Source organism: Plectropomus leopardus, chromosome 9 (genome assembly GCF_026936395.1).
Source record: "Plectropomus leopardus strain MGB_pleo_1.0 chromosome 9, ASM2693639v1, whole genome shotgun sequence".
Classification (NCBI taxonomy): domain Eukaryota; kingdom Metazoa; phylum Chordata; class Actinopteri; order Perciformes; family Serranidae; genus Plectropomus; species Plectropomus leopardus.
Window position 1 is genome coordinate 1,037,908 of NC_142184.1, and position 27,965 is coordinate 1,065,872.

At 37.6% G+C, this 27,965-nt stretch overlaps 1 protein-coding gene across 6 annotated transcripts; it reads right to left on the reverse strand.

Annotated features, from left to right (window-relative positions):
- Positions 1–121: 121 nt before the first annotated feature.
- ptpn18 (protein tyrosine phosphatase non-receptor type 18) lies at positions 122–27,965 on the reverse strand. Of its 6 annotated transcripts, none has more exons than XM_088081571.1 (17): positions 27,665–27,965; positions 26,554–27,060; positions 16,230–16,338; positions 15,630–15,706; positions 14,149–14,244; positions 13,915–13,953; positions 13,568–13,636; positions 13,255–13,317; positions 12,174–12,316; positions 11,680–11,746; positions 10,475–10,552; positions 9,572–9,667; positions 7,742–7,794; positions 4,095–4,205; positions 3,156–3,349; positions 2,577–2,675; positions 122–1,759 (listed from the first exon to the last, which is right to left on the reverse strand). In XM_088081571.1, exons 2-17 carry the CDS (start codon positions 26,623–26,625, stop codon positions 1,686–1,688), a joined length of 1,440 nt encoding a protein of 479 aa, XP_087937697.1. In that variant the 5' UTR covers positions 26,626–27,060; positions 27,665–27,965; the 3' UTR covers positions 122–1,685. The 6 variants fall into 6 exon arrangements, with proteins under 6 accessions (XP_087937697.1, XP_087937694.1, XP_087937696.1 ...); XM_088081568.1 differs by having other exon boundaries at positions 10,475–10,555; positions 26,554–26,629; positions 27,665–27,964; XM_088081570.1 differs by having other exon boundaries at positions 10,475–10,555; positions 13,255–13,314; positions 27,665–27,964.

Here is a 27,965-nt window from a genome sequence, read left to right on the forward strand (position 1 = left end):
ATTTTAAAATCAGTCAAACGGTCACGAGTTTCAGCCTGTGAGAGCTGTGGAAACTGTGACGTCATAATGATGTCATCAGCTTTTTTTGTGACGATATCTACAAACTCTCACTGACATCAGATCATTTTATTATGATTTTATTTTCTTACATCTAGCAGGAATACGTCTGCTCGATGAAAACTGACCAACATTCAGCAGCTCACACTTCAGCTCTTCACGCTGATGAATATCTCTGCAGGTAAGATGAAAAAGTTGTGCAGTTTTGATTTTGGGGTGAACTGTCCCTTTAAAGTTCCTGAAACATTAATATAAATAATTCACATGAAAACATGATTGAAATAGTTTTATAAAAAAGTTAATGATAAAACAAAGAGATTGGAGCACAGATGTTTTTAGCATAAAGGCCGTAATTATTTACAGTAAAGGAATAAGATCACAGCGACAGTGAGATTAACCCTTTAACGCCTGGATTGTTTGATTTCTTTCAAAAAAACTGGAAATGGGCATCTTGGCAAGAAGTGCCCCCCAAACTGCAAAAAACAAAACAAAACAAAACAATTAAAAAAATATAGCAAGGAAATTATCTGAGTTATATTATCAAAAATGTGTAGAAAACTAAATTTCTAATTCTTTAAAATTATTTTAAAAAACACTTTTGTTAGTTTTTTTTTATTTTTTATTTGATTTTTACTTTTATTTTAGTTTTTTGTGCCTATTTTAAGGTAATTTATGTGTAACATTTTCCTTTTTTTTTTTTTTTTTGCTAATTTCATTGTCAGCCTCCCATGTTTTTGAGAGAAATCAAGCCAAAAATGTTTTAGTCTACTTAGTCATTTCCAACATTTGATTTACCAGGTAAAAAAAAATCATATTGTACTTTTTTTTAAAAACAAAAGTCATTTTATCAGTCTTTGATTTTCATTGCAAATAATTTATTTTCTTATGAACATATAAATCTGTTTTCACAAGAAAATGAACTCTGTTATCTTCAGATAACAAAAAAATTAACTTGAAATAATAAAAGTATTTAAAAATATGTAATTGCTATTTCGGCTGCTCTCGGCTTCCGTACATCTCACTTCAGTTAATGTTAATTCAAAATAATCCCAGTTAGCTTTAATGCACTGATTTAGCCCCGTCTAACAATCTACTGTAAACCAGTAAAGTCCACTTTAACCCTTTGAAACCTAAATAAGTTTTCTTGTGCAATGTTCAGACACCTTTAACTAACATTTAGATCTTTGAAATCAGAGCAAATTGGTTTGATTTCTTTCAAAAAAGGTGATCAGCGACATTTAAAAAAAAAAAGTCCTACAAATTTCAAGAAGTCATTAAAAGGAGACAAGAAACTTACATAGCAATTAGCCCCAAAAAGTTATCAAAAAAGAAAAAAAAAACTAAGGAGAAATATCCACAAAATTATATGCAAAGTTCTTAAAAGTAAAAAGTTAAGTCAGAGAAAAAAATAATGTATATTTATTGTTTCTTTTTTTCCAGGTCATTTTCTGTCTTTTTTTTTCACTTTTCTTTTTTGTGCTAATTTTCATTTTCTTTTATGTAAATGTTTAATAATTTCTTGCTTATTTTGTGGTCATTTCTTGTTAAGTTGCTCATCGCCTTCCTCTTGTGCTTTTTGCAAAAAAAATCAAGCCAACATTGGCTCAGATTTCAAAGGGTTAACCGGTTCATCTCTCCAGTCGGCTCCACTCGGCAGGAGGATCTCTGGGTCCTCTGGGCTTCTGAACGCGACAGTTAAACCCTGAAAAATACACAAATACGTCCAAATACACAATGTTACTATACAAAGAGGTATTTAAACACGGAGAAATAGAGGAACTGTCCAACTTTTTTTTTTTTTTTTTTAAAAACCCTCTCCTTCTTTGTCTTTCCAAAGTCACATGAGCAGATGGTTATTATTTTAAGTAAGACATTTTTTATATTTTCATTGTTGGGGACCAATAACAATCAAAACATCAGTTTTTAAATTCTTCATGTGTTTTGTGTGTAAAAACAACTGTGTAAAGTAGCTGAAGTTGTTAGTTAATCGAGTAAAGTAGAGGTTTAAAGTGGCATTAAAGGAAAATATTTCAGTACAAGTATCTTAAATATGTACTTATGTAGCCTACAGTACTTGAGTAAATTTACTTGGTTACATAATAATAACAATAATGCATTTTATTTATAGAGTGCTTTTCATAATAATCAAAGACGCTTAACAGAAACAAAAACAAAGTCTAATCCACGGAGCATCGAATATATTGAAAATAATTCATTTTTTGTTTTTTGTTTTCACCTAAAAACATTAAGTCATCATGACAAAAATCTTTAAAGGGTTAATATTTAAAGGGTTCAAATTCTAAAAATTAATAAACATTTGATATTTCTGATTAAGTTTTGGTCAAAAAAAAACAAAACCTCATTGAAAGTAGAAAAAAAATAAACATGTTATTTTTTTAAAACTTGACTGATCGATACGAGTGTGTGTGATGTTAAAGGGCCCGAAAGGGTTAAACCAAAAGAAGGGGAGGGTTTATCAAACTGCTGGACTGTCCCTTTAATAGTCGAGGTGTACTGACCGATCCCGCCAGGTGAGCAGAGGCTGCTGACGTCTGCGGCCGAAGAGGAGAAATCTTCATAATCATCGTCATCATCGTCTGCTGCTGAAACACGATCAGCTGGAAAAGAGACACAACAGTCAGCACATTCCCTGCTCCGCCTCTTCAGTTTCAATACAGAAAAAAATGTTATCCAAAATTTTATAAGAAAAAAACAAACATATTTTTAAATGAAAAAAGCAAAATTAAAAAAATCTGCAAAAAAATAATAAAGAAAAAAATCAGACAAATTAAAGTACACATGCATGTTTCCCTTTAAAAAATATTGCCATTTTATTCTTCTCCTCTTCTAATCTTCTCTTTATAAAGAAAAAAATTACAGAAATATGGAGAAAAAATGTTATTGAAAATTAAATTACAAAAAAAATGTTTGAAGAAAAAACAAATCAAACAAATGTTTACATTAAAGTTTCTTTTTTAAAAAAACAAAAGAGGAAATTTCAGAAAAAAATCAAAATTCTTAAAGAACAAATGCATGTATTTTTTGGGTTTTTTTTTAAATATTGCAATTTTTATTGCCCTCCTCCTCCTCCTCCTCACCTGGCAGCAGGTGATACTCTCCGCTGTGGCTCAGTGACGGAGGCCCCTCCCCCGGCATGTGATTGGCTGGTGTCGCTGTGTCGTAGATGGGCGTGGCAGATAGCGCTTTGGCTCGCGGTCTGACGGTGCTGTAGACGGGAGCTCCAGACGCGCCTGCAGTGTCGTTGTCATAGTGATGGGAGGAGGGCAGCGTCCTAAGGGTTAATGAGCATCATGTTGAGTGTTTATGAGGATTTCAGTTTTATGCCTCCGCGACCAAAATACGATTTACATCCATAACCGTGTCCACTCATGAAGAAATGACAGATGACAAAACTTAAAACATGGATGTTGCTGCGAAGAAGCTAAAAATCCTAAAATCTGGACGCTTCAGACACAAACAGAATCAATCAGCACAGTTTACAAATCAAATCAAGTGTCAAATCATTTCCTCCCCTTCTGTTTCAGAAACATGACGTTAAAAATGTCCAATGTTTTTTTTTTAACAGATGCGCATGTTATAGTGAAATTACAGCTCCAAAAATATATCTACAGTGGAGGATAAATAAACAAATACTTAAATCATAAAAACTAACTACTTTTTTCCATATTTGAATATTTCAAATTCTTTTTATTTATCCAGTTATTTTTTATTTAATTTAATTTTGATCATATCTTTTAATCTCCCAGCTAATTTTAAGATCATGTTCTGGTCACCTTTTAATTTAATTTTTCTTTGTTGAAAGTTTCTTGTTAAGTTGTTCAATATATTTTTTGCCATGTTTTTGAAAGAAATCAAACCAATTTTGTCAGGTTTCCGAGGTTTAAACGGTAAAAGGCGTCTGAATGCAGTTTTAAAGACGCCTCACTGTGATCTTTAATTAAAACAGAAAACGACAGGCCGCCGTGTTTCGTGCTGCCTGACATTGATGTGAGGAGGAAGTCAAGGTATTTGTTTACCTGCTGGATCTGGGCGTGGCTACGGCGGAGTAGGCGGGGTCTGACGGCGGAGGAAGTTTGGGTTTGTTGACCACCGCGTACGTGTCACTCATGTTGGCCTGCTGGGACTGACTGCACACATTAGGAGAAGAGAGACGACGACAAATAAAGAGTTTCAGCACAAATATGTTTCTGTGCAGATTACATAAATGAGAAAGAAGAAATAAAAGAAAAACATAAAGACATAAATTAATGTGAGCGGACGAAGACAAAAGACCTTCAGACTGATCACAAACTGCTCTTCAGAATAAAATGTGCTCAGATTAGAGAAAAAACAAAGGGGGAAGTTTTGTGTTGAGCTGTTTAACCTTTAAATAGTTCCTCTAATGTAAAATACATCAGAATAAAACATGACAACAAACGGCGGCAGATTTTACATAGCTGGGACTGTGTTCATTTGTGTTTTTTTGCATCTTATTGATCATATTTATTGTGTGTGTTTTTTTTACTTTATGGCAATTTACAGCAATAAACAGGCAATTAACACTGCAGAGCAAACGGCAAACTGCACGTGAGTAAAAATTCACCACATCACAGGAGTTGACTTACATACACAGCAGATGTACATATATGTACCCATGTATACACCTTTCATAGCTCATATGCACACATTCATACATCTTCCACATATGAAGACATACATGCAGACATACATGCATACATCTTTTACTTTTTTTTTTTTTTTTTAACTCTTTCCCCGCTATTGATGAGGTTTTCCGTCAGTCGGTGTTTTCTCTGTAGTGTAGGGGACACTGTTACGGATGTTACGCAATAAAACAACATTTCTACGTCCAAAAACAAACGAACAAGAAGATCTAAGGTCCCAGGGTGACGGAGGAGAGGACTGCTAACATGCCGACTTTATCGCTATTTAGCGGCTTTTCGGAGCCTCTCAGCGGAAACATTTAGTAACTTATTTAGATCCAGGGCGGCTCTTATAGAGATACAGGAGGTGGCCTAGAGCGCCACACGCTGGAGGGGCAGAGCTGGTCGCGCCCGTTAGCGCCTTTCTTCATGTTCTGCCTTGAAAATAACAAATGAAGAATTAAGAGAAAAAAATAATCCTGAACTCAGCGCTCCTGATGTTTGTCATCATTGACCTACTGACCAGCCTGCACCGTGAGACCTGACGGCGCTGCGGACTGAAGATAAAGACGGGGACGAGTTAGGGATGCTGACTCATCCGCTCGCATTGTCTGCCGGAGTCTGCTCCGCCGGTGTCCGCACCGCTGTCCGCCGGTGTCCGCTCCGCTCTCAGCCGGAGTCCGCTCCGCTCTCCGCCGGAGTCCACTCCGCTCTCAGCCGGAGTCCGCTCCGCCGGAGTCCGCACGGCTGGTGTCTCTTATTGTGTGCTCAGCTTTCATTCTCCGCTGGTGTCTCCGATTGTCCTCAGCGTCCTCATTCTCCGCCGGTGTCTCCAATGTCCGTTTTTTTTTAATGAAAATGCACAAATCAAATTCATCTGCACTCATCTCAGCCTTTCAGACCCTCAGGTAATGAAAAACAAAAACAAGTTATCGGTTATCGGCATCTTATTGGACACGAGAAGCTGGAAATTATCGGTTTATCGGTATTGGTTGAAATAATCATTATCGTGCATCTCTGATATGTGTTTGTTTGTTTATATATGTACACACACACACACACACACACACACACACACAGCCTATATATATATACAAACACATACATATACATTCACATATAGAAATGATAGATAAATAAATAAAAAAGGAGAAAAAGAGAGAAAAAAAGGTAAAAGAATAAAAAGGTTTCTGACCGTGAGTTCACAGGTTTTGCAGACCGTTTGAGCTGCACTATAATTTTTTAGAAAGCTTGATTTTAAAAAGCTCATTTTGGGCGCAGAGGGATATGTGTGTGTGTAACATTGGAGCGGGCACTAAGGGGTTAACTCTGCCACTAATTTGCATCTCAGCAGGAAGTCGTTGCACTCTGCACTTCCTGCTCCGCCGTGCCACCGCAGTCGTCATGGTTACACTGATTGTCACCAGATTGGCTGAGGGGTCACTGTCACATGGGACGAGCGGTGACTGACTGATACTCTATCATATCTGTTACGTCTTTCTTTATTGATTTATTTATCGATTTATTAATCAACTTATCTATTTTATATATCTATTCTTTTATTTAATTATTAATTCAATCATCTATTTCACGTATCTATCTCTTATTTATTTACTTCTCTATTTTACTTATTTTTTTAAATGCATTTATTTGTCTATTTTTACATATCTATCTATATTACAGTTCACCTAATTCATAAAATATTCTGCAGAGGATCTTAAACTTTGAAACTCTGCCACCATTACAGCTCTTCAAATGCTTTTTTTCACATTTTTTTTAAACTGAGTATAAATGTTTTTAATTTTAATTTTACACCTTAACATGTTTTGTCGTCCTCTATTATTATTTTTAGCTATTTAAATCGCTATTACCGTTGTTGTTGTTTTGCATTGTTTTATCTCTTTTTAAACTGTCATTTATTTGCTGTAATGTTTTTTTCTCATGCGTGGCATAATTGATGATAATAATAATAACAATAATAATACATATTTTTCTTTCTTTCTTCCTTTTTTGGCAGAGATATTGGTTATTTCTGCCTTTTATTATATATATTGATAATGAATGAAACATTTCTTTGTAATGTTTTGCAAACTGAAAAACTATACGAAAACGGTATGGGAAAAAATAAAATATAAAAAAATGTAAAAAATGAGCGTCTCCCTCAATGACTCAGAGTGTCTGAAAAGGTTTGAATGAACAAAAGGATGAAGGAGAAATCTAACCTTTCTCTCCTCCCCTCCTCTCTCCTCTTAAAACTTAAATATAGAGAAAACAGAAATAGAAATAATAGAGAAAAAAATGTTATCCAAAATTAAAAAAAAAAAAACAGCCAAAATTTTAAAAGGAAAAAAATCACACAAATGTTTACATTTTAAAAAAAAATTGAATGAAAAAATCTGCAAAAAATAATAATAAAAAAAATTGCCCACACACATATATGTTTTCTTTAAAAAATTATTGCCATTTTTATTCCCCTCCTCCTCTCCTCTCCTCTGTAATCTCTCACCTCCTCCTCCCTCTCCTCTCCGCTGCCCTCTCTGCTCCGTTTCCATGGTAGCATGGTAACATATGGAGCGATGGAGGAGAAGGAGGAGGGCGATAACGTGTTAATTTAACACTGTGGGGTGAGACAGCCTGTCAGCAGACGGACAGACAGACAGATATGGGGAGAGACAGGCGGCAGAGACTCAAACAGGTCGATCTGACTGCAAGTCTCCAAACGAAGACGGACATTTCTGCTCGAAGGTGAAACTGTGTTACAAACTATCTGGTGGTAAAATGAGTTGTTTTAAAAGAACAGAAAATATCTCACTATGATTGACCCTGCTTTGTGGAAAATGTCTGTCTTTTTGTATTTTTTAAAAATTATTTTTATGTTTTTTTCATTATTAGTATTTGTTTAAATTATTATTATCTAATTATTTATATTCATTTCATATAAAGTTCTATGTCAGGGAAAGTTCCTTTTTGTCAAAATGGAAAATAAAAAGTTTAAAAATACAGACAGACAGACAGGTGGGTACCTCTTTGTGGAGGACGGAGGCGTTCTCGCGGTTTTCTTCTCTGGTTTCTTCAGCTGGTGAGAAAAAAAATTAAGAGTTTAGTTCAGACTATCGGCAGGTTTTAAAAGTTTAAAATGTTTATTCCAGTTTCCTCCAGAGATAAAGGCATCTTAGAGCGCCTCATTTCTATATAATGCAGTTGCACTTTGTTTGTCCCTCGACCACTTCAACCACTTCTTTTGACTTTTTATTGTTATTAGTACTTTTACTGCAGTGAAGGATCCGAGTACTCCCTTCAACACTTTGTTGAAGTAGAAAGGTGTTTCCAAATATCAGTATTTCCGTTTTTGATTGAGTAACAAGGAGAATTATGTCACCTCATTGAGCTCAACATCTCCACACAAAAAGTAATTCACTGTTAACCCTTTAAAACCTAAGAAAAATGGGTTGGTTTCCTTATAAGAAAGAAATGGAAGAGAGCTACACACAACTTAGCAAAAAAACAGCCCCAAAAATGAGCAAGAAATCAGGAAAAAAATAAAATAATAAAAGAAAAATTTCCAGAAAATACACACACAAAATTCAGCTTAAAAAAAAAGAAAATAATCTCAAGAAAGTGCTGAAAAATCTATTTTTTAATTTAAAAAAATTTTTTTTTTAAATTATATAATTAATAAAATTATATACATATATATATATATATATATATATATATATATATATATATATATATATATATATATATATAGTTCTCAAGACATTTCCCCCACCTTTTTGATAATATCTAAGCCCCCCCCCCTCGGCTAATTTTCAGATCATTGCCCTGTCACCTTTTACTTTCTTTTTTTTTAAGTTTGCGAACATTTCTCACCAAGTTGCTCATTGCGTTTTTTCCCGTGTTTTTGAAAGATGTCAAACCAATTTTGAGGGTTTCAGAGGTTCAACAAACCTGATGTTGATGAAGGTGTTAAAGGGTTAAACACACGATCAGAGTCAGAGGCATAAATAACAAAAATAAAACACGCAGAGCTTGAAATCCGGACGTGAACTTGATGTTTTCATGTGTGTTTGTTGTGAGGTCTGCAGGTGTTGGTGATGTTTTCATGATCATAATTGATGTAATCAAGGGGTTAAAGTGGACCTACCTGTCAGCGTGTGTCCTCCATCTGTCCCACTTTACTTTTAGTGGAAATCTTCCTGCTAAATGTTGACCAGTTTCTCTCTGTGTGTCTAAAGCTGTCTGCAGCAGTGAATTTACATACAGGAAGCTGATTCATGGGACGCTTCCTCTTTCTGCAGCTGCTCTGCGTTTACTTCCTCCAACATCTCATTTAACCCTTTGAAACCTGCAGCGACACCACTTTTCTTGTGCTGCATTCACACCCCTTACCAAGGGTTAAACCTTTGAACCCTGAGCAAATTGGTGCGGTTTCTTTCAAAAACATGAGAAAAAGGGAAATGAGCAACTTGGCAGAAATGTATCACAGACTGCAAGAAATTAGTAGATCCAGAAAAAAAAATACAAATTAGAATTTTTATAACAACATATTCAAAATGATATTAGAGTTAATATTTTAATTATTTTAAGCACCCCCCCCTCCCCTTTTAAAAAACAAAAAAACAAAACAACTTTCTTTATAATTGTTTGGTGATTTTTTTTAAATGTTATTTATTTCTACTCTTTTCCAGGTAATTTTCTTGGGGGTTTTTTGTAATTTCTTGCTAATTTTTGGGTCAATTCTTCTCAAGTTACTCATAGCCTTTCCCCATCTTTTTAAAAGAAATCAAGCCGATTTGCTCAGGTTTCAAAGGGTTAACCAGCTCATCAGAGTTAATTAAAACACGTCTTACCTGAGACAGGTTGGTGTAGAGCTGACGACTGCCGGTCGACTGCAGGATGCGTTCAAACATGCAGACGACCGCCGTGAAGATGAACTGATACTGCTCCTGAAAGATTCATAGAGAGTCAGTTTAAGATGAAGTGCAGGAGGAAGTGTGTCGTCTTCTGTTACTGCATTTTTTTAATGACACGATGATGTCACTGAGTTTACTTTGACCCCTCCCACAGGTGAGGTCACAGAGGTGAGGTCACAGAGGTGAGGTCACAGAGGTCAGCTGTCGCAGAGTGACCAAATATTCACCAAACAGGACAAACAGAAAACTCAAAGGACACGTTCAAGTTTCTCTGAGTCCGAAACGAAACAAATAAAACTTTAAATATTGAATTGTGATAAAAACAACAGCAGTGGAAAATAACTAACAGTTATTATTTTCTTCAAAAATGAGATTTTCTTCAAATCTGTTTTGACCACAGGAAAGAAAATTACAGAAAGAAACAGTTTTCAAAAAGAGGGGAGGATCATTAGAAAGTTATCCAAAAACAAGGGATTTATTTAAGCAGTTTTAGGTCACATTATTGTTTGTTTTTGTAATTTACTTTTTTTGCTGTTACTTATTTTCAGGTAATTTATTGTAACTTTTTTTGCTCTTTTAAATTTTTTAAATATTAAAAAAAAAAAAATGCATTACGGGACAAAGAAGAAGGAAACCGCCAAATGAAGCTTGAATCTTTTCCCATGAATCGTCAACAGGAATGAGAACGGTCAGAAATAAAACCCTGTTTTGTTTTGTGCTGACTGCACAAAATACAAAGATGCTGCAGAAGAAAACTACTGATACTCATTAACTGTAGTTATCTGAAGCACAGTCACAGCAGAGCGCCCCCTGTGGGCCTCAGGCGGTTAAACCACTCACTTTAGTTTGGACGGCGGACGGTCTCTGTCTCCGCAGCTCCAGGACGATCTTCATGATGCTGAAGTCTGACGTGACAATCTGCTGCAGGAGACAGAAAACGATACACTCAACCACCACTGCGACTTTAACAATGAAAAAAAAAAATAATAATAATAAATAATAATAATAAAAATAGGAACAATAATAATAATAATGATAAAAATAATGATAAAAAATTATAATTTTGTCATCATCATCATCATCTATAATGTCATGCCTTTAAGCTGGTCATTTTAATTTATGTGTAGTTGTCCCTGTTCGCTTATCATTGTTCACTTACAGCAAATATTAACCCTTTATTTATATTAACCCTGTTAACCTGGAGCGACATCACTTAAGTTGCTGCATCCAGATGCCTTTTACAATATTTTAACTTTTAAACTTTGAGCGAATCTGCGCAATTTCTTTCAGAAATATGGAAAAAAGGCAATGAGCAACTTGGTTAGAAATGTTCCACAAATTGCAAAAAATTTACAAATTTAGAAAAAAATGTATTTTGATATTTTTTATTTTGAGGTCATATGGAGTTGCATGTTGCCATTTTAGTTTTTTTTCTCTATATTGTTTGTCTGTAACTCATATTGCTGCCTTTCACGACAAAGACACTCTTTAAAAATATAAATGAAATACAGGTCAAAAGAAAGAAAGTTTTGTTACTAATCTGAATTTTACCCCCAAAAGATCTGAGAACTGAAAAAATGTTTGAAAACTTCATGATTTTAAATAAATATTTGCATCAAAAGTCTTATCTTGATCTTACGGTTCATGGGCCACATCTGAACTCCCTCACCTTGTTTTCATTCATTTATTTCTGCTACAGTTCCTTATTCACACAAGCCAACTTCCTTATTTTGTGTTACCATTGTCATTTTATTTGATGTTTTCTGGAGGATTAAATACGACCTATCAATAAATAACAAGAGCAAAAAGAAAAATGAAATAAAATAAATTATTCTGAAGATCAAAACACAAACAACAACATGTGTCTTTGCTAAAAATGAAATTTTAATTTACAGAAAATGTATATTTATTTATTACAGTATAATTCATTTTAACTTTCGGAGTTGTAGTGCAGTAAAAGTACAACTAAACGCAATATTTCTGTTCGCCCTCCTGAACACGGAGCTGAGATGTTTCTGGTCGTGTGTTGTGTTATCATGTGTTACCTTGGTAACCAGCAGGTCATGGATGTAGTCGAGAGCACAGATGACTCCTGTCCTCCCACAGCCTGCACTGTAACACACACACACACACACACACACACACACACACACACACACACACACACACACACAGGAACAGATGCAGCGTGCATGTTAACTGTGCCATCGTTAGCAGGTGTTACCTGCTGCATATTCACAGCCAACTGCTTTCTGTGTGTGGGAGTGTGTGTGTTCACATGTTTGTGTGTACGTGTGTGCATGTGTGTGCACGTGTGTGTGTGTGTGTGCATGTGTGTGTATATGAGATAAGATGCCATATGTGTGATACGGCCTGTTGAATGTTAATGACCATCTGACCTGCGATCTGTGCTGCTGGCAAAAACAAGCTGCAGTAATGACGTGAAATTAACAGCCGTTTAGAGGCTGAGTGTGTGTGAGTGTGCGTGAGTGTGTGTGTGTGTGTGTGTGTGTGTGTGTGTGTGTGTGTGTGTGTGTACCTGCAGTGTACCAGCAGAGGCGAGGTGTGTGTTCCCTGACTGTCTCTGGCTCTCTCCAGCAGGTCCAGGACTCCTGCAGCCTCGTAGGGAACATCGTGATCCGGCCACGACAAGAACTGATACTGAGTCACTGAACGGCTGACCTGCAGGAGGAGGAGGAGGAAGAGAAGGAGAAGGAGGAGGAAGATGAGGAGGACAAAAAGTTGAGGAGTAGATGGAGAAGAGGTAGAACGAAGAGGAGGAAAAAACGTCAAGGTGGAAGAGCAGAAGGAAAAGTAAGAGAAGAAGAAGGCTGAGGAGGAGAAATGTTGAGGAGGAGGAGCAGCAGAACAAGGCGGTGGAGAATAAGTCAGGCAGGAGGAGAAAAAGTCAAGGAGGAAGAGGAGGAGAAGAAGTAGTTTAGGAGGATGGGGAGAAGCAGTTGAGGAAGAGGAGAAGTAGTTGAGGAGGAGGCAAAACAGGAGGAGAATAAGTCAAGGAGGACGAGGAAGAAGGAGGAGTAAGAGGAGAAGATGTTGGATCAGGAGGAGGAGGAGGAGGAGGAGAATGACAACAACAAGGAGGAGGAGGAGGAGGAGGAGAAGAAGTTGAGGAGTCGAGGGAGGAGAAGAAGATGAGGAGGAGAAGTAGGATAAAGAGGAGGAAAAGAAGGAAAAGGAAATGTAGGGTGAGGAGGAGGAGTAAAGGGAGAAGAAATTGGATTGGGAGGACGAGGAGGAGGAGAAGAAGTAGGGTGAGGAGGACAAGGAGGATTAGAGGTTGAAGAGGAAGAGAACAGGGAGATGTGGGATGAGGAGAGGAAGTCCAGGAGGAGGAGAAGTGGGGTGAGGAGAAAAAGTAAGAGCAGAAGAATTAGGAGGAGTAAGAAAACGGAAAGGAGTATGAAGAGGAGCAGGAGCAGTCGTCCTTTATCAGCTGTCCATCAGAATGAATTGAAAGTTTTCAGAGACGTAAACTGCATTTCTGTCTTCATCAGACACACAGACTGTAAAGACTCCTCCGTCTCTGTGTCCTCCCGTTGGACAGAGTGTCCTCATCGTGAACACACACACCGTCATGTTGTGTAACGTGCGTCAGTCACCTGCTGGTAGGAGACGGTCAGATCTCTGACCACCACGTCTTCACGAGGAAGCGTCTCCCCCTGCTGGAGACACACAGGGACAACAAATATCAAAACACAACAAGCGTGAATCTGAGTTCAGTCAGAAATGACAGAAAATCATCTTTAACTCATCAGAAGATTAAAGATTTACTTCATTAAAAACCTTGTTCCATATTTAGCTCATTTAGTTAAAAGTGTGTACAAATTAGAAACAATACAGGATGAGCTCTGTGTGCGTGTGTGTGTGTGTGTGTGTGTGTGAGTGTGTGTGAGTGTGTGCGTGCGTGCTCACATTGCAGACAGTAAACGGTCCAAACGCAGCAGACTGTTGAACTGGAGACCAGTAACACTCACATTTCTTCTGCAGAAAACACCATATAAAATAGCTTATAATTTAAAACTATGAGGCACTAAATCAAAACTACATTTAAATTAAAAATTATCCGATAATTAATCAAGACTTCTATGTTGCAGTTTGTTGAACTGCATTTTTTGAGGTAGTTGAGTTCAAATGATAAAATGAAATCATAATTTTGTTTGATAAAAGTTGGTTGATAAGAAGGCTCGTATGTTCTCACAGACTGTAAATGAACACACACAGAGAAGACGGAGGTGTTTTTATTTCATTTCTTGTTTTACCTTTCCCATCTCGACTTCTCTGCAGGCCATGACTATCACCTGGAACACACAGACACAGACCTTAGACAGAGCCTCCAACATCCGATGATGAAAACTTTATTAATCTGTTTCAGTCTCAGTTCAGTTACTAAAATCTAATACCTGTGTAGTATTTTATTTTACTCTGACTAATTCCTGGGCCTGGATTGGAGGATACTGGTGCATGGTGTGTGTGTGTGTGTGTGTGTGTTGGACCTTGATGTCATGCTCCCAGATCATCCTCCAGAAGTCGGTCAGTGTGGAGTTGAGTGGAGCCTGAGAGGCGATGTACCTGCAGTCTGATGACGCCCCCTGCAGGACCAACAACAACATAACAACATTACAACAACAGCAAACAGCAATAACAGCAAAAACATTTCAACAAAGTTACGCCAACAACAACAACAACAACAACAACAACAACAACAACAACAACGACAACAGTACAACAACAGCAACAACATTAAGACAACGGCAACACAACGACTGTAACATTGCAACAGCTACAGCAACATTATGCAACATTACAACAGCTACAGCAACATCACGGCAACTTTACAGCAACATTACGCAACATTACAACAGCTACAGCAACATCACGGCAACTTTACAGCAACATTACGCAACATTACAACAGCTACAGCAACATCACGGCAACTTTACAGCAACATTACGCAACATTACAACAGCTACAGCAACATCACGGCAACTTTACAGCAACATCACGGCAACATTAAAACAGCTACAGCAACATTACAACAGCTACAGCAACATCACGGCAACTTTACAGCAACATTACGCAACATTACAACAGCTACAGCAACATCACAGCAACTTTACAGCAACATTACGCAACATTACAACAGCTACAGCAACATTACAACAGCTACAGCAACATCACGGCAACTTTACAGCAACATTACGCAACATTACAACAGCTACAGCAACATCACGGCAACTTTACAGCAACATTACGCAACATTACAACAGCTACAGCAACATCACGGCAACTTTACAGCAACATCACGGCAACATTAAAACAGCTACAGCAACATTACAACAGCTACAGCAACATCACGGCAACTTTACAGCAACATTACGCAACATTACAACAGCTACAGCAACATCACAGCAACTTTACAGCAACATTACGCAACATTACAACAGCTACAGCAACATCACGGCAACTTTACAGCAACATTACGCAACATTACAACAGCTACAGCAACATTACAACAGCTACAGCAACATTACGGCAACATTGCGGCAACATTACGGCAATATTACGGCAGCATTACAGCAACATTAAAACAGCTACAGCAACATTACAACAGCTACAGCAACATTACGGCAACATTGCGGCAACATTATGGCAATATTACGGCAGCATTACAGCAACATTACAACAGCTACAGCAACATTATGGCAACATCCCACAGAGAGCTGAGCAGCTGCAAGTGTTTTTCATTAAAACAGCAGAAACTTAGAAACAAACGAAACAGAAGAAGAAGAGAGTGAAGATGTTATTGATCCTTTTTGATCATAGATGAAATGTTTGTGTGGAAGCTCAGATTTACTGGATTCACACGTAACAAAATGCTTTAGTGTCATGTTTTATTTGAAAGAGGACATGAGGACACAAGGACACGAGGACAAAGGTCAAAGGACAGAGGACGAGAAAAAGGAGCAGAGGTCACCTTGATGAAGCTGGCGTTGATGTAATCCGAGTCAGAGTCTGCGGTCAGAAGAGACAACACCACCCGAGTCTGGTCATCTGAGCGCGTGCGCGCGCGCGCACACACACACACACACACACACACACACACACACACACACACACACACACACACAAACATCAACACACTTTTAATGGACAGGTTCACAACTTTATACCTGTGCTCTTCTAAATCTCAGAGAGAAATTCTGGATTAACAGATTCAGATTTTACATTTGAGACAAAAAGCAAACTGGTTTGATCTTTACAAACAGGAGAGAGCAATGAGCAACTTAACACGAAACGATCCGAAAAAAAAAAAGTAGTAAGGAGTCACAGCAAAATTAGCTGAAAATAGGCACAAAAAAAAGAACAAAACTAAATATGCAGAAAATAGAACAAATATCTGTATTTTTTCTGTAACATAATTTTAAATATATAATTATAAATAAGGTTTTCTGGACATTTTAACATTTTTTTGCCTACTAAATTTCAGGTCATTTTCTTTGTCATTTTTCAAAACAATTCAATTCAAAGGAAGGATGAAAGGATGGAAGGACGGAGAGATGACGTGTGTCCCTACACGGCAGGATGTCTTTGTATCTGTTTTTCTTGATGTTTTCCTTCAGAGCTCCAGCCTCGGTGCTGAAACTGGGATCTTTCTTTAACACGGCAGTCTGTGAACGCACCACCTGTTTTTACACACACACACACACACACACACACACACACACACACACACACACACACACACACACACACACACACAAACACACACACACACAAACACACAAACGACAGCACAAATAACAATCCATTTCAATCAGAAAACAGAGATTAAAGAAACAGAAAATATTTGTCTCTGGAGACAAAAACAAACAGGTTGGTGAAAATGACAAAAAAAAGAAGAAAAAAACAGTTAATGTTTTAACAGTCACACTAAGAAATTACTCGAAACGTAGAATATGTGAACAAAATGCACCAATTTATTAAGAAAAAAGCATTTTCCCTGTACAATGCATTGTGAAAGTCACTGTAATGTAAGAAAAATCTGAAAATAAAGTAACTTCACTGAACTCTGGTTCAGTTCCTCACTCTCTTAAACTGGCAGCAATCACCCCTATCCTCAAGAAACCTGGACTTGACTCTGACAACATGTGCAGTTTCCGTCCCATCTCCAACCTCCCCTTCTGTCAAAAACTCTGGAACGTGTTGTCGCCTCAATCCGGCTCCCGTTCCCTTCACAGCACAGAAACGGCCCTCCCTAAAGTTACCAGTGCCCTTCTCCTCTCCTCAGACTCCGGCCGCCTCAACATCCTCATCCTCCTCGACCTCACGATACCATAAACCATACCATTCTGCTCTCGGCACCGCGCTCTCCTGGCTCAAATCCTTCCTCACTGACAGACAACAGTTCATCCACATCAATAACTGCACCTCCTCCATAGCTCCTCTGACTCAAGGTATCCCCCCCAGGCTCGGTGCTCGGCCCACTCCTGTTTATCATATACTGGCTCCCCCTTGGTGACATCATCCATCATCACGGTTTCCAGTTCCACTGCTACGCTGATGACATCCAACTTTACGTCTCCACCAACTCCATCAGCACAGAAACCAACTGCCTCTCTGAAATTAAAACCTGGATGAACACCAATTTCCTCTGACTGAATTACAATAAATCTGAAATAATAATAATCTGCCCCAAATCACTCACAAATGCAGTGCAAAATTTCACCCTTCAATTTGACAATTCTGCCCTGTCACCTTCCCGTCATATCCACAACCTTGGTACCACTTTGACAGTCACCTCACCTTTGAACATGTCACCCAGCTCACCAGAACCGCCTCCTTTCACCTAAAAAACAAAGCCCGCATACGTCCATTACTCCCTGTCTCTGCTGCTGAAACCCTCAGTCATGCCTTTATCACGTCCAGACTCGACTACTGCAATAACATCCTCTCTGCTACATCCTCCAAAGTCCTCAAAAAACGTCAATATATCCAAAACTCCGCAGCACGCCTCCTCACCCTCACCCGCTCCCGTGACCACATCACCCCTGTCCTCCGTAACCTCCATTAGCTCCCCGTCCCCAACTGCATCCAATCCAAAATTCTCCTCCTCACACACAGAGTCCTCAACCACCAGGCCCCAAACCCGACTGGTGCCCACGTCTTTACGCTGTGCAAAAAATAAATAAAATACTGTGAAGTTTAAAAGTGTAGAAAATCACATCCTCATTTTCTCTGCTCACTCTCTCTCTCTCTCTCTCTCTCTCTCTCTCTCTCACACACACACACACACACACACAGACACACACACACACACACTTCTGTTTCCTGTCAGTCACGTGGGTTGCTGGTTAAAAACCCAGACAGCCTCATGAGCAACAAAAAAAATCCTTGTTTCATCTGATTAATCAACTGATTGATTTATTGGTAGTTTTTGATTGAGTCTATCTTAGTATTTATTGCGATATTAATCTATTTTTTCATCCATCAATCTATGTGTCAATTGACATTTATTTATCTATCTATCAATATAAATCTACCTTGTATCTTGTATCTGTTGATTTATCTGTATGTATATTTAATGAAATATTTATCAATGTATCTATTTATATATTAATTTATTATTTATATCTATATTCATTCATTTATTTCCGCCCAATCTCAAATCTTCCATTCATTTCCAAAATTCTTGAAAAAAACAGTTGCTGCTCAACTTCACACCCATCTATCCTGCAATAATTTATATGAAAAATTTCAATCTGGTTTCCGTCCCTTCCATAGCACTGAAACAGCACTCCTTAAAGTCACTAATGACCTCCTCCTTGCTGCTGACTCTGGTTCACTATCCATTCTCCTTCTGCTTGATCTGACTGCGGCCTTCGACACAGTTTCCCACACCATCCTTCTGGACAGACTTTCCTCTCTTGGCATCACAAACTCAGTTCATTCAGTTAAAATCATTCACCTCCCATCCAGTCCCCGTTACCTCAGGTGTTCCCCAGGGCTCTGTCCTGGGGCCCCTGCTGTTCATTATTTACCTTCTCCCCCTCGGGTACATTTTCGCAAATATCATATTCACTTTCACTGCTACACGGATGACACCCAGCTCTACCTTTCAGCCAAACCTAACTCTACACTCCCACCTTCGTCCCTCACCAGTTGCCTCCTTGAAATAAAATCCTGGTTCACCTCTAACTTCCTTAAATTAAATGGCAATAAAACAGAACTTCTTTTAATAGTCTGGTCACCTCCCGTTTAGATTATTGCAACTCTCTTCTCTTTGGCCTTCCACATAAAACCCTCCATAAACTACAACTGGTCCAAAACTCAGCTGCCCGTATCATTACACGCATCCCTTTAATCCATCACATCACACCTATTCTACAACAGCTACATTGGCTCCCCATCACATACCGCATCAACTACAAAATACTTCTCCTTACCTTCAAAGCTGTCCACAACCTTGCCCCACCATATCTCTCTGACCTCCTCCACATTGCTACACCCACCCGCACCGTCAGATCTTCCTCCTCCATCCATCTCATCGTCCCCCCCGCCCGTCTTGTTACCATGGGGAGCAGAGCATTCAGCCGCTCTGCTCCCCAGCTCTGGGACTCAGTCCCACCTGAACTCCGTAACTCAGACTCACTACCACATTTCAGATCCAAACTCAAAACCCATCTGTTTAAACTGGCTCACTCCCTCTGATCACAATTGCATTGTCTAATTTTATATTGTATTTCTATATTTTATTTTGTCTCTTTAATATTGTGTCTGCTTTTATGTTGATGATGTAAGGTGACCTTGAGTGTCAAGAAAGGCGCCTATAAATAAAATGCATTATTATTATTATTTGTGTATTCATTAATTATTTAGTTATTTATCTATTCATACATGCATGTATGCATTCATTTATTTATTTTTTATTAATTAATTCATTTTTTAAAATTTATCTTTCTATTAAACTATGCTCAGAGTTACAATATTGTCTCTTGTTGGTGCATTCAAGGACAGTGTGACATCTCACAGTTTTATGAATTATTAGAGATCTGTTATGTAATTATTTGTGCTCTCAGTTTGGTTTTCTCACTTAATAAATTCCTATGAAACCCAGTGTCATGACTTTTCTTGTGCTGCTCTCAGACATCTTTCACAAGTATTTAACCCTTTGGACTCCAAATTTGTGCAATTTCACCCCAAAACAACAACCTGGCAATGACCAACAATGAGCAAAATGTCCTGCAAATTGAACGAAAAAAAAAGTAGATTTAGAAAAAATATTTTTAAAAGGCTGGTGAAAAAATCTCCTTTATATTTAGAATAATAACTATATCAAAAGATTACATAATTTTTTTAAATATAATTTTATATAATCTATTATTTTATATATATATTTTTTAATGTTTTCCCTTTCCCTTTTATGTTTTGTTTTGGTTTTGGTTTTTGTGCAAATTTTTCATTTTTGAACTTTTTATAATTTTATAATAACTATTATCATTATATTATTATTATTATTATTACTTTTACTTTCTCGCTCGTTTTTGGGTCATTACGTCTTAAGTTCCTCATGGTCCTCTACCCATGTTTTTCAAAGAAATCAGGCCAATTTTAAGTTTTATAGGGTTATAATAAAGTTCTTTTTTTCAAAGTATCTGGTCAGATAAGTAGTAAATAATAATTCCCCCCACAGCTGCTCACTGTAGTTTTTATCAAACAAACAGGAAACAGTTATTGGGTACTATTTTCAGCAGCAGATTCAGTAGTAGTGAGTATTTATGGTAGCTGAACGGTGTGTGTGTATGTGTGTGTGTGTGTGTGTGTGTGTGTGTGTGTGTGCACGCGTGCGTGTGTGTGTGACTGGGTCAGAGTCAGAGCTGCACCTCAGGTGAGTCTCTTGCCGAATGAGTCATTTCAGGAGCAACGACAATAAGGAACTTTCTCTGCTGGTTAATCATGAACTGAGCTCAGAGAATGAGGAAACAGGATTATTGACTAACTGACCTCTGCCACCGCCACACAGGAACCAACGCCCAACCTCCATGCTCACCTTAAAACAAACAAACAAACAAACACACACACACACACACACACACACCTCCTGTCTCATTATAAAAAACTGTCCTGATAAAAAACAAGAAAAAGGGGGCTAAGAACTACTGAATACATTTTGTGGAAATCAAAGTATTAAACTTATCAAACTGACGACGGCAGCACATGTAGATGCAGCAGCCAGTAGCTCCTCAAATTCTTGCCACTTTTTTTGCTAAATTTTTCTATTTTTTTGGACTCCATTTCCCTTCTGCTGAAGCACAACTTTTCTATGACAGAGAAGCACCTATCAAAATCTGGAAAAGTTGTGTGGAGTTTGGACTGAATGGATCCCCATCAACGGCATATGCCGAGCGGCCAGTCAGACCAAAGGGGAGAAACGAAACCAAAGGACGAAGAGAGGGAGGAGAGCCGGCATCAGGGCGAGGCTGACCCCACTTGGACTGAGGAGAATAAAGTGGATGAGATGTGACTGAAGCTCACTCAGCAACGAATCAGAGACTGCTCTGCAGACATCTTCACAGAGACATGGTTAACCCCTCACATCCGGGATTAAGCTGTTGCACTGGATGAGCAGACCCTGTTCAGAGCCAAAAGGACACAAAACTGATGCAAATTCAAAAGATGCACTGCAGAAATTAAATGATGCCATCAGCAGCAACCGAATGGAGTTTTTCATAGCAGCTGCTGATTTAATTAACTCATCCTTCAACTCCAAAGATGGTGCAGGATCAAGGACAAAAGTCATTTTGACTAATAAATCTACCTTCTACCTTCTATCCAACCTAAATTTAAACCTCAGGTGGTCACATCCTCTGAAAATATGACAGTTTGTAGGAAACAGGAAATGAAAACCATGTGACGTAAGACAGACCGCACAGAGGACAAACTGGGTGATCAGAAACAATACTACATATATGTAGTATGTATATGTGTTTGTTGAGAGGTCACTGTGGTAGTGAAACTGATAACCTGCTGCAGACCTGTGCAAAAGGTTCATTTTTGCTCATTAAAGGCTCAGTTCACTCAAAATGGTAATTGGACCTGCACTTGTATAATGCTTAAAGTTTAGTTTGTTTAAAAAGGGACAGTGCATATTAATATACAAGGTATAAAAATGCCTATTTTTTATCTGTGGTCCCTCGGTCAAGGTGTTACACAAAGCTTCCTAAAAAATAACATTGCCAAAGGTGCCACATGCTACACAATTTGTTTTTTTTTTTTACATTCATACACATTCACTCACTGATGGAACAAATTTGGGTTCAGTATCTTGCGCAAAGATGCATCAACATGATGATTGGACGAGCCAGAGATCAAACTGCCGACCCTCCAATCAGAGGACAACCAGTTTTTTAGTCTTTTCTGAAATAAAGCTGCTAATGTTTTGAATATCAATCGCCATGGTTATTGGGATGTTAGTTGCTCAGCTCCACGTTGTGTTTTATCGACATTTACAAAAATATTGCTTAAGTTTTGTGCGAATCTGTGATGGAAACCCTAACTTCTAAATTACAGCTGCTGCACAGCAATGGGTCGGGCCAGGCATTTTTAGCAGCAAGCAGCAGATACACTGGAAGACAATGAACGACTCTATCCCAGTGAGCGTCAGGTCAAGAGAGAAACCAGAGATGGCTTCACACTATAACTGAGCCGACCACCAGGGGGCAGGACATCAGCTGTCTGTGCATGGAAAGGCAGATTTCAAACTGCTGTCAAAAATGTTATCGCCAGAGAAGAAGTCGAAAAACATCACACGGTGGAAACACAGTCATCTCCACATTGTGTTTTATACACATTTACAAAATATCGTTCAAGTTTTGCACAAATCTGTAATGGAAACGCGCCTACTGAGGCCAAAGGACAGAAGTGTCTGTCCAGCATATCCTGCACTTTGACTGACTGTCAGGTGTCTCTTACAATTACAAACGTATATAACCTAAATCATAACCACATACACTCTTGGAGGAGAACTGAAACACAGCTGAGCTTCCTGTCCTTTGGTCAGTGGACATAAACAAAGAAACAAATTGGACTCTCAGGCATCCACGATAATGAACTCAGAGATATTTTTGGACAGAGACTCAAACCTGCAGTTTCCTCTGTGGTTCAGAGGCAGTGACAAGGCTGCAGCTTATTTCTGCTGTATCTGTCTCTGACCACAGAGTTAAATTCACAGCTTCGCGTTATGTAAAAACAAGCAGAGAGGACGACACAGTGGCGGCTGCTTACAAGGCTTTGCCGTTTTCAGAAGCAGGAGGTGTGATTCTGATCTGTTTTACTCGTTTTATTTCTTTACATTCATGCACGGCTGAAAACACAAAGGATGTACTGACAGTGCTGGAAGAAAAATCCAGATATTTTACAACAGTAAAAGTGGCAAAACTACATGAGTAGAAATACACTATTATAAGCAGAAATCCCTCACTTTTGTAAAACTATAGTAATGCAGAATGGCCTATTTTGGGATAATACTGTATAATAATAATAATTGATGCATTAGCCCTTTAAGACCTGGATTGAAATCAGTTCTCTTGTGCTGCGTTCTTTCACAAGCATTTAAAGCACTGAAAAAATTGGGGATGATTTCTTTTGTAAACATGGGGAAAACTTGTTATGGAACTTGACAAGATATATCTCCCATATATTGCAAAAAAAGAAAGAAAGAAAATAAAGGTATAAGGCGACAAGAAAATGACTTGACAGTTAGCTTGGAAGGATTGTTGGATATTAAACACTACATCAATAACGTTAATAACTAAAATAAATACACAAATATACATCTTGAGATCATTTTCTTTTTTGTTTTTTACCTTTCTTTTCCTTTTTCAGGTAATTTTATTGTAACTTTTTTACTGCAGACTGACGGGAACAAAAGTTTCTCAGCGCTAATACTTCAGACGGGCTGTTTTTTTAAACATGTTTGTTTAAAGGTGTGAGGCCCACAGAGCTGCAGGACGCGTTCACACGGTGACGCTCCTAACATTAACACTGAGTGCGAGGCTGCGTTCACACGTCACATTTTCATCTTCTGACCTCAGTCTGAGCAGTTCATTTTGTACAGCTGCAGCAAAAAAAACTCGGCTTGGTGTCATATTACAATTTAAGAAAGAAATGTGTCATCAAAAGTGGTGTTGTCAGTTTGGTTCTGAAAAGGATCATTTGCAGTCTGTTTCTCAAATGGGGGCACGCGGAGGTACTCCAGGACGTATGTGAGATTTTTAAAAAATGCATTTAAAAAAATAGCAGTCATGCATAACTCCTAAAAAATAATTATATTACAAAAAAGTACAGTACAAATCAAAATCTAAGTTCATAAACTGAAATTTATACTCAATATTCAATTTCAATATCCTTAAAAAAAACCCTGACTCTCCCCAAACCAGGATCGTTTGACCCAACCTGTCAATCAATCACTTGCACAGTCAAGACACAAACATTGGGGTCGTTGTCGAAACGTAGCAGCAATGCTGCTAAAAACACGGAGAGACATATCTCTGTTACTGCCATAGTTAAGTGCAGGTGTAACCATAGACATGGACTGCAACATTAACATTGGGCCCAAATAATGTTGTTACAGGCGTTGTGTTTAACTTTGCATGTTGGACAGAAAGCAGCCTGACGTCACCGGCTCTGTCTGTAGCAACACTGCAGGGTTAATAATCCTCAGAAGACAAACAACATGTAAAACATACAGAAGTGTGTGTGTTCAGTTTGTGTGTGAAATACAGAAACTTACTTCACCATCAGCGCTAACCTCAACCCTCGGCCTGGCACCAGGGTACACTTCAGCCTTTTTCACTTCATTTTTAGATCCTAAAATTCTCATGTGACTTTTAAAACGGCATTTTAAATCAAATTTATTATTTTTCATGAAGTACTTGTCAGATATATATTAATATCAGATATATATTAATATGTTATATTAATATGCTTTGTGATGCTGAACACACTCTGACAGTGAACTGTAATTTAAACTGAGCAAATTGGCTTGATTTCATAAAAAAACATGGGTGGAAGACAATAAGCAAGAAAAAAGAAATGACGCAGAATTTTGCAAAAATTTGTTTTTTAAAAAGAAAATTATCAGAAAATCTGTTTAAGCAAATAAAAACAAAAGAAAAAAACACACAAACAAAGCAAACAAAACTTGGAAATGTGCTTTAAAACTCCCAATAATTCAGTAATGTAGTTTAAAATATATAATTATGCTAATTATTAATATAGTTTTTCTAGTATTTTGTTCTTTTTTCCCCATAGATATTTTTTCCCTAGCTTTTTTAAAAATCATTTTACAAATCTTCTAATTTGTGGAACATTTCTTACCACGTTGCTCTATGACTTTTTTCATGTTTTTTAAAAGAAATTGCACCAATTTCCAGAATTGAAAGGTTTAAATACTTTTATAAGGCGTCTGAACGCAGCACAAGAAAAGTAATGTTGGTCCAAGTTAACCCTTTGAAGCCTGGATCTGCATCAGCTGTGCTGCCTTAAGTATTTCACCTTTGAACTCCAAACCAATGAGCACCTTGACAATAAATGTTCCACAAATTGCAGGAAATCAGTAGATTTGGGAAATTATTATTTATAATAATTATATAAATAATAAGAGAAAATGTCCAAAAGATTATAATTATAATGATTATATTTGTATATTTAAAATTACTTCACAGAATTATTAGTATTATTATTGTCATTTATTTTTTTACCAAGCACTTTTTCTGGGCCATTTTCTTATTTGTTTGTTGTTTTTCTATTTGCTTATTTTTCAAACTTTTTTTTTTTTTTTTTTAACTTTGTTCATTTATTTATCAGGTAACTTATTGCCTTGTCTCCCTGTTTTTGTAAGAAATTAAGCAAATTTGCACACATTTCCCAGAAACTGGTTGGAGTATGGTAATCTGGTATCATATCATTTATGAAAATTTTATAATGAAAACAAAGGTCTTTTTTGATTAGGTTTTATGAAACTAAATTTGAAGAAATTCGAAAGGAATGGAATTCGAAATGGACCAGTATACACAGAATGAATGTATTACTGTGAAGTGTGAAATGCTTCCACTGTGGCTTCTTACTCGTTTTATTCCTTCATATTTTAGTTATTTATTATTTATTTAAATATAGAGATGTGCTGAATGTGTGCCGACTGTTTAAACTGGCACTTTACCAGAGTAGCACTCTGAATTTTATTTCTTTAAAATATGTTTATTCAACTCTGTATTTTTATTTCTATTAATTTACCTTAAATGCTGAACACATCATGTTCTACTTGTCGTTTGTTGGTTTTCTTTGTTGTTATTTTACAGTGTAAAAAAATGGAAAAAAGATTAACTTTTTTAAAATACTTAATTAAAAATGCCTGCTTGACTGTTGTAAAACCTACAGAGCTCAGGAGGTGACATGGATGTGTGTGTTGTTGGTTTTTTTTTTTTTTTTTTTTAGGTTTTTTTAAGATGTGTGCAAATTACTAAATCGTGCAAGTTTTACTAAAACGCATGCCTGATTTAGTAATTCATGCACACGATAAAAGGGACTGGGTCAATCTATATAATCTGTCAAACAACATCACTACGAAGGAAATTAAGCCATTCTGAGGCAGAAACAGCCTTTCAGTGACAAGGTAGAAGCTGCAATCACTTTTTTGGCAGGTTAAAAAGTGCTTTTTATGGGTTCTATTGGCCCTTTAAAGGTATTTGAACAAGTAAAAAGTACTAAGTGGGCTATAGTCTGTCAAATATAGGCAATATAATTGAAATTAAGTCATCCATGTCACCTCTCAGGCTAAAAAAACCCCAAAACATCCATCAGGCTCAACAGAAAAAAAGACAAAAAAACAAACAGACACTCACAGTGTACTCCTGTTCCTGAGTCCCGGGATCCACAGCCTTCAGAGTGGACAGCAGGGAGGGCAACAGCTCCATGTCGCTTCAAATAACATCCAACAGACATCAGACACCATCCAGCAAACTTCAGAGATCATCCAACACCTGAGCCGACGTCCTCTGACTGTCTGTCTGTCTGTCTGTCTGTCGGTTTCTCTCTTACTTCTCTCTTGATGTTCGCCTTTCTCACTTCTGTCCCTATATTTAACTCCTGTTAGTTAATAATTTAACACCAGATAATTGAGCTCCTCCCTCTCTCTGTGTGTGTGTGTGTGTGTGTGTATGTGTGTGTACATGAGAGGAGGAAGTGTGAGGAAACTGAATGAAATAACAGTCGACTGTAGCTCGATTACTTCACTGAGTTTTAATGTGTCAGAGAGATGTATTTCCTTCCTGAGGACAAACAGATGACTCAGACTCACAGCCGTTCACCTCGCCGTGTGCAGTCTGCATCGACCAGCTCCACCTGCATGTCTGCAGACAGAGATACACGCACGCAAGTACGAGTGTAAATAACTGCTTTCATCATGATATCATATTATATCAATACTTTAATCAACGATACAATATTTACTGATATTACAAAGTCTACCACGATACAATTTTGATTCAATTTCGGGGCCTGTGATTGACATGAGCCGATATTATCTGCTAATTTTACACAGTCAGTTAGAGGAGAAGCTGCCAACACTTTCTTTGCTTGTAGCCACAAAAAGATAAAAACAACATAAACATTACTGGAAATAATTAAAACTGGTTCGTTTCTGAAAAAAATGTATTCAAATATTCAAACTATGATGTTTTTCCTAAAACTTCAGGGCTGTCTGACTAAAAGACAAACTTCTTCCAAAAACCTTGAAATGTGGAAGAACAACAAGATCTTTTCACTTAAGCATAAACCTCAATAATAAATATTGACAAAACAACTGTCTTTTGTAGGTCACATATACAGCATGCTAATGTTATTAGCATAAGCCTATGGCATTTTACATGGCATAAATTAGATTAGCAGCGAGCGGACTTTTCCTCTCCTCATAACTTAACCAGTTTAATATTATTTATGTTTTTTCTGACTCACCGCTGGTTTAAGTCGCTGCATCTCCCGAAAGAACAGATGACTTTCAGTCGACGTGCTCGTTTTTTCAGTCAACATCGCTAAAACAGAGCAGCTAACGTAAACGTTAGCAAAAAGTCTGTGTCCGGCAGGTACTTCCTGTTTCCTCAGTACGCTTTTGTTTACATGTCACGTGCGCCGTCTGTTGACTCGCAGTTTCTCTGAAAAACAAAACACTTCCACATGATGATTTATTCCGGAATAAATCATAATAATGATATATCCTCTTCATCTTTCTCTCGGCTGCCCGCCATCATCTGCCGGA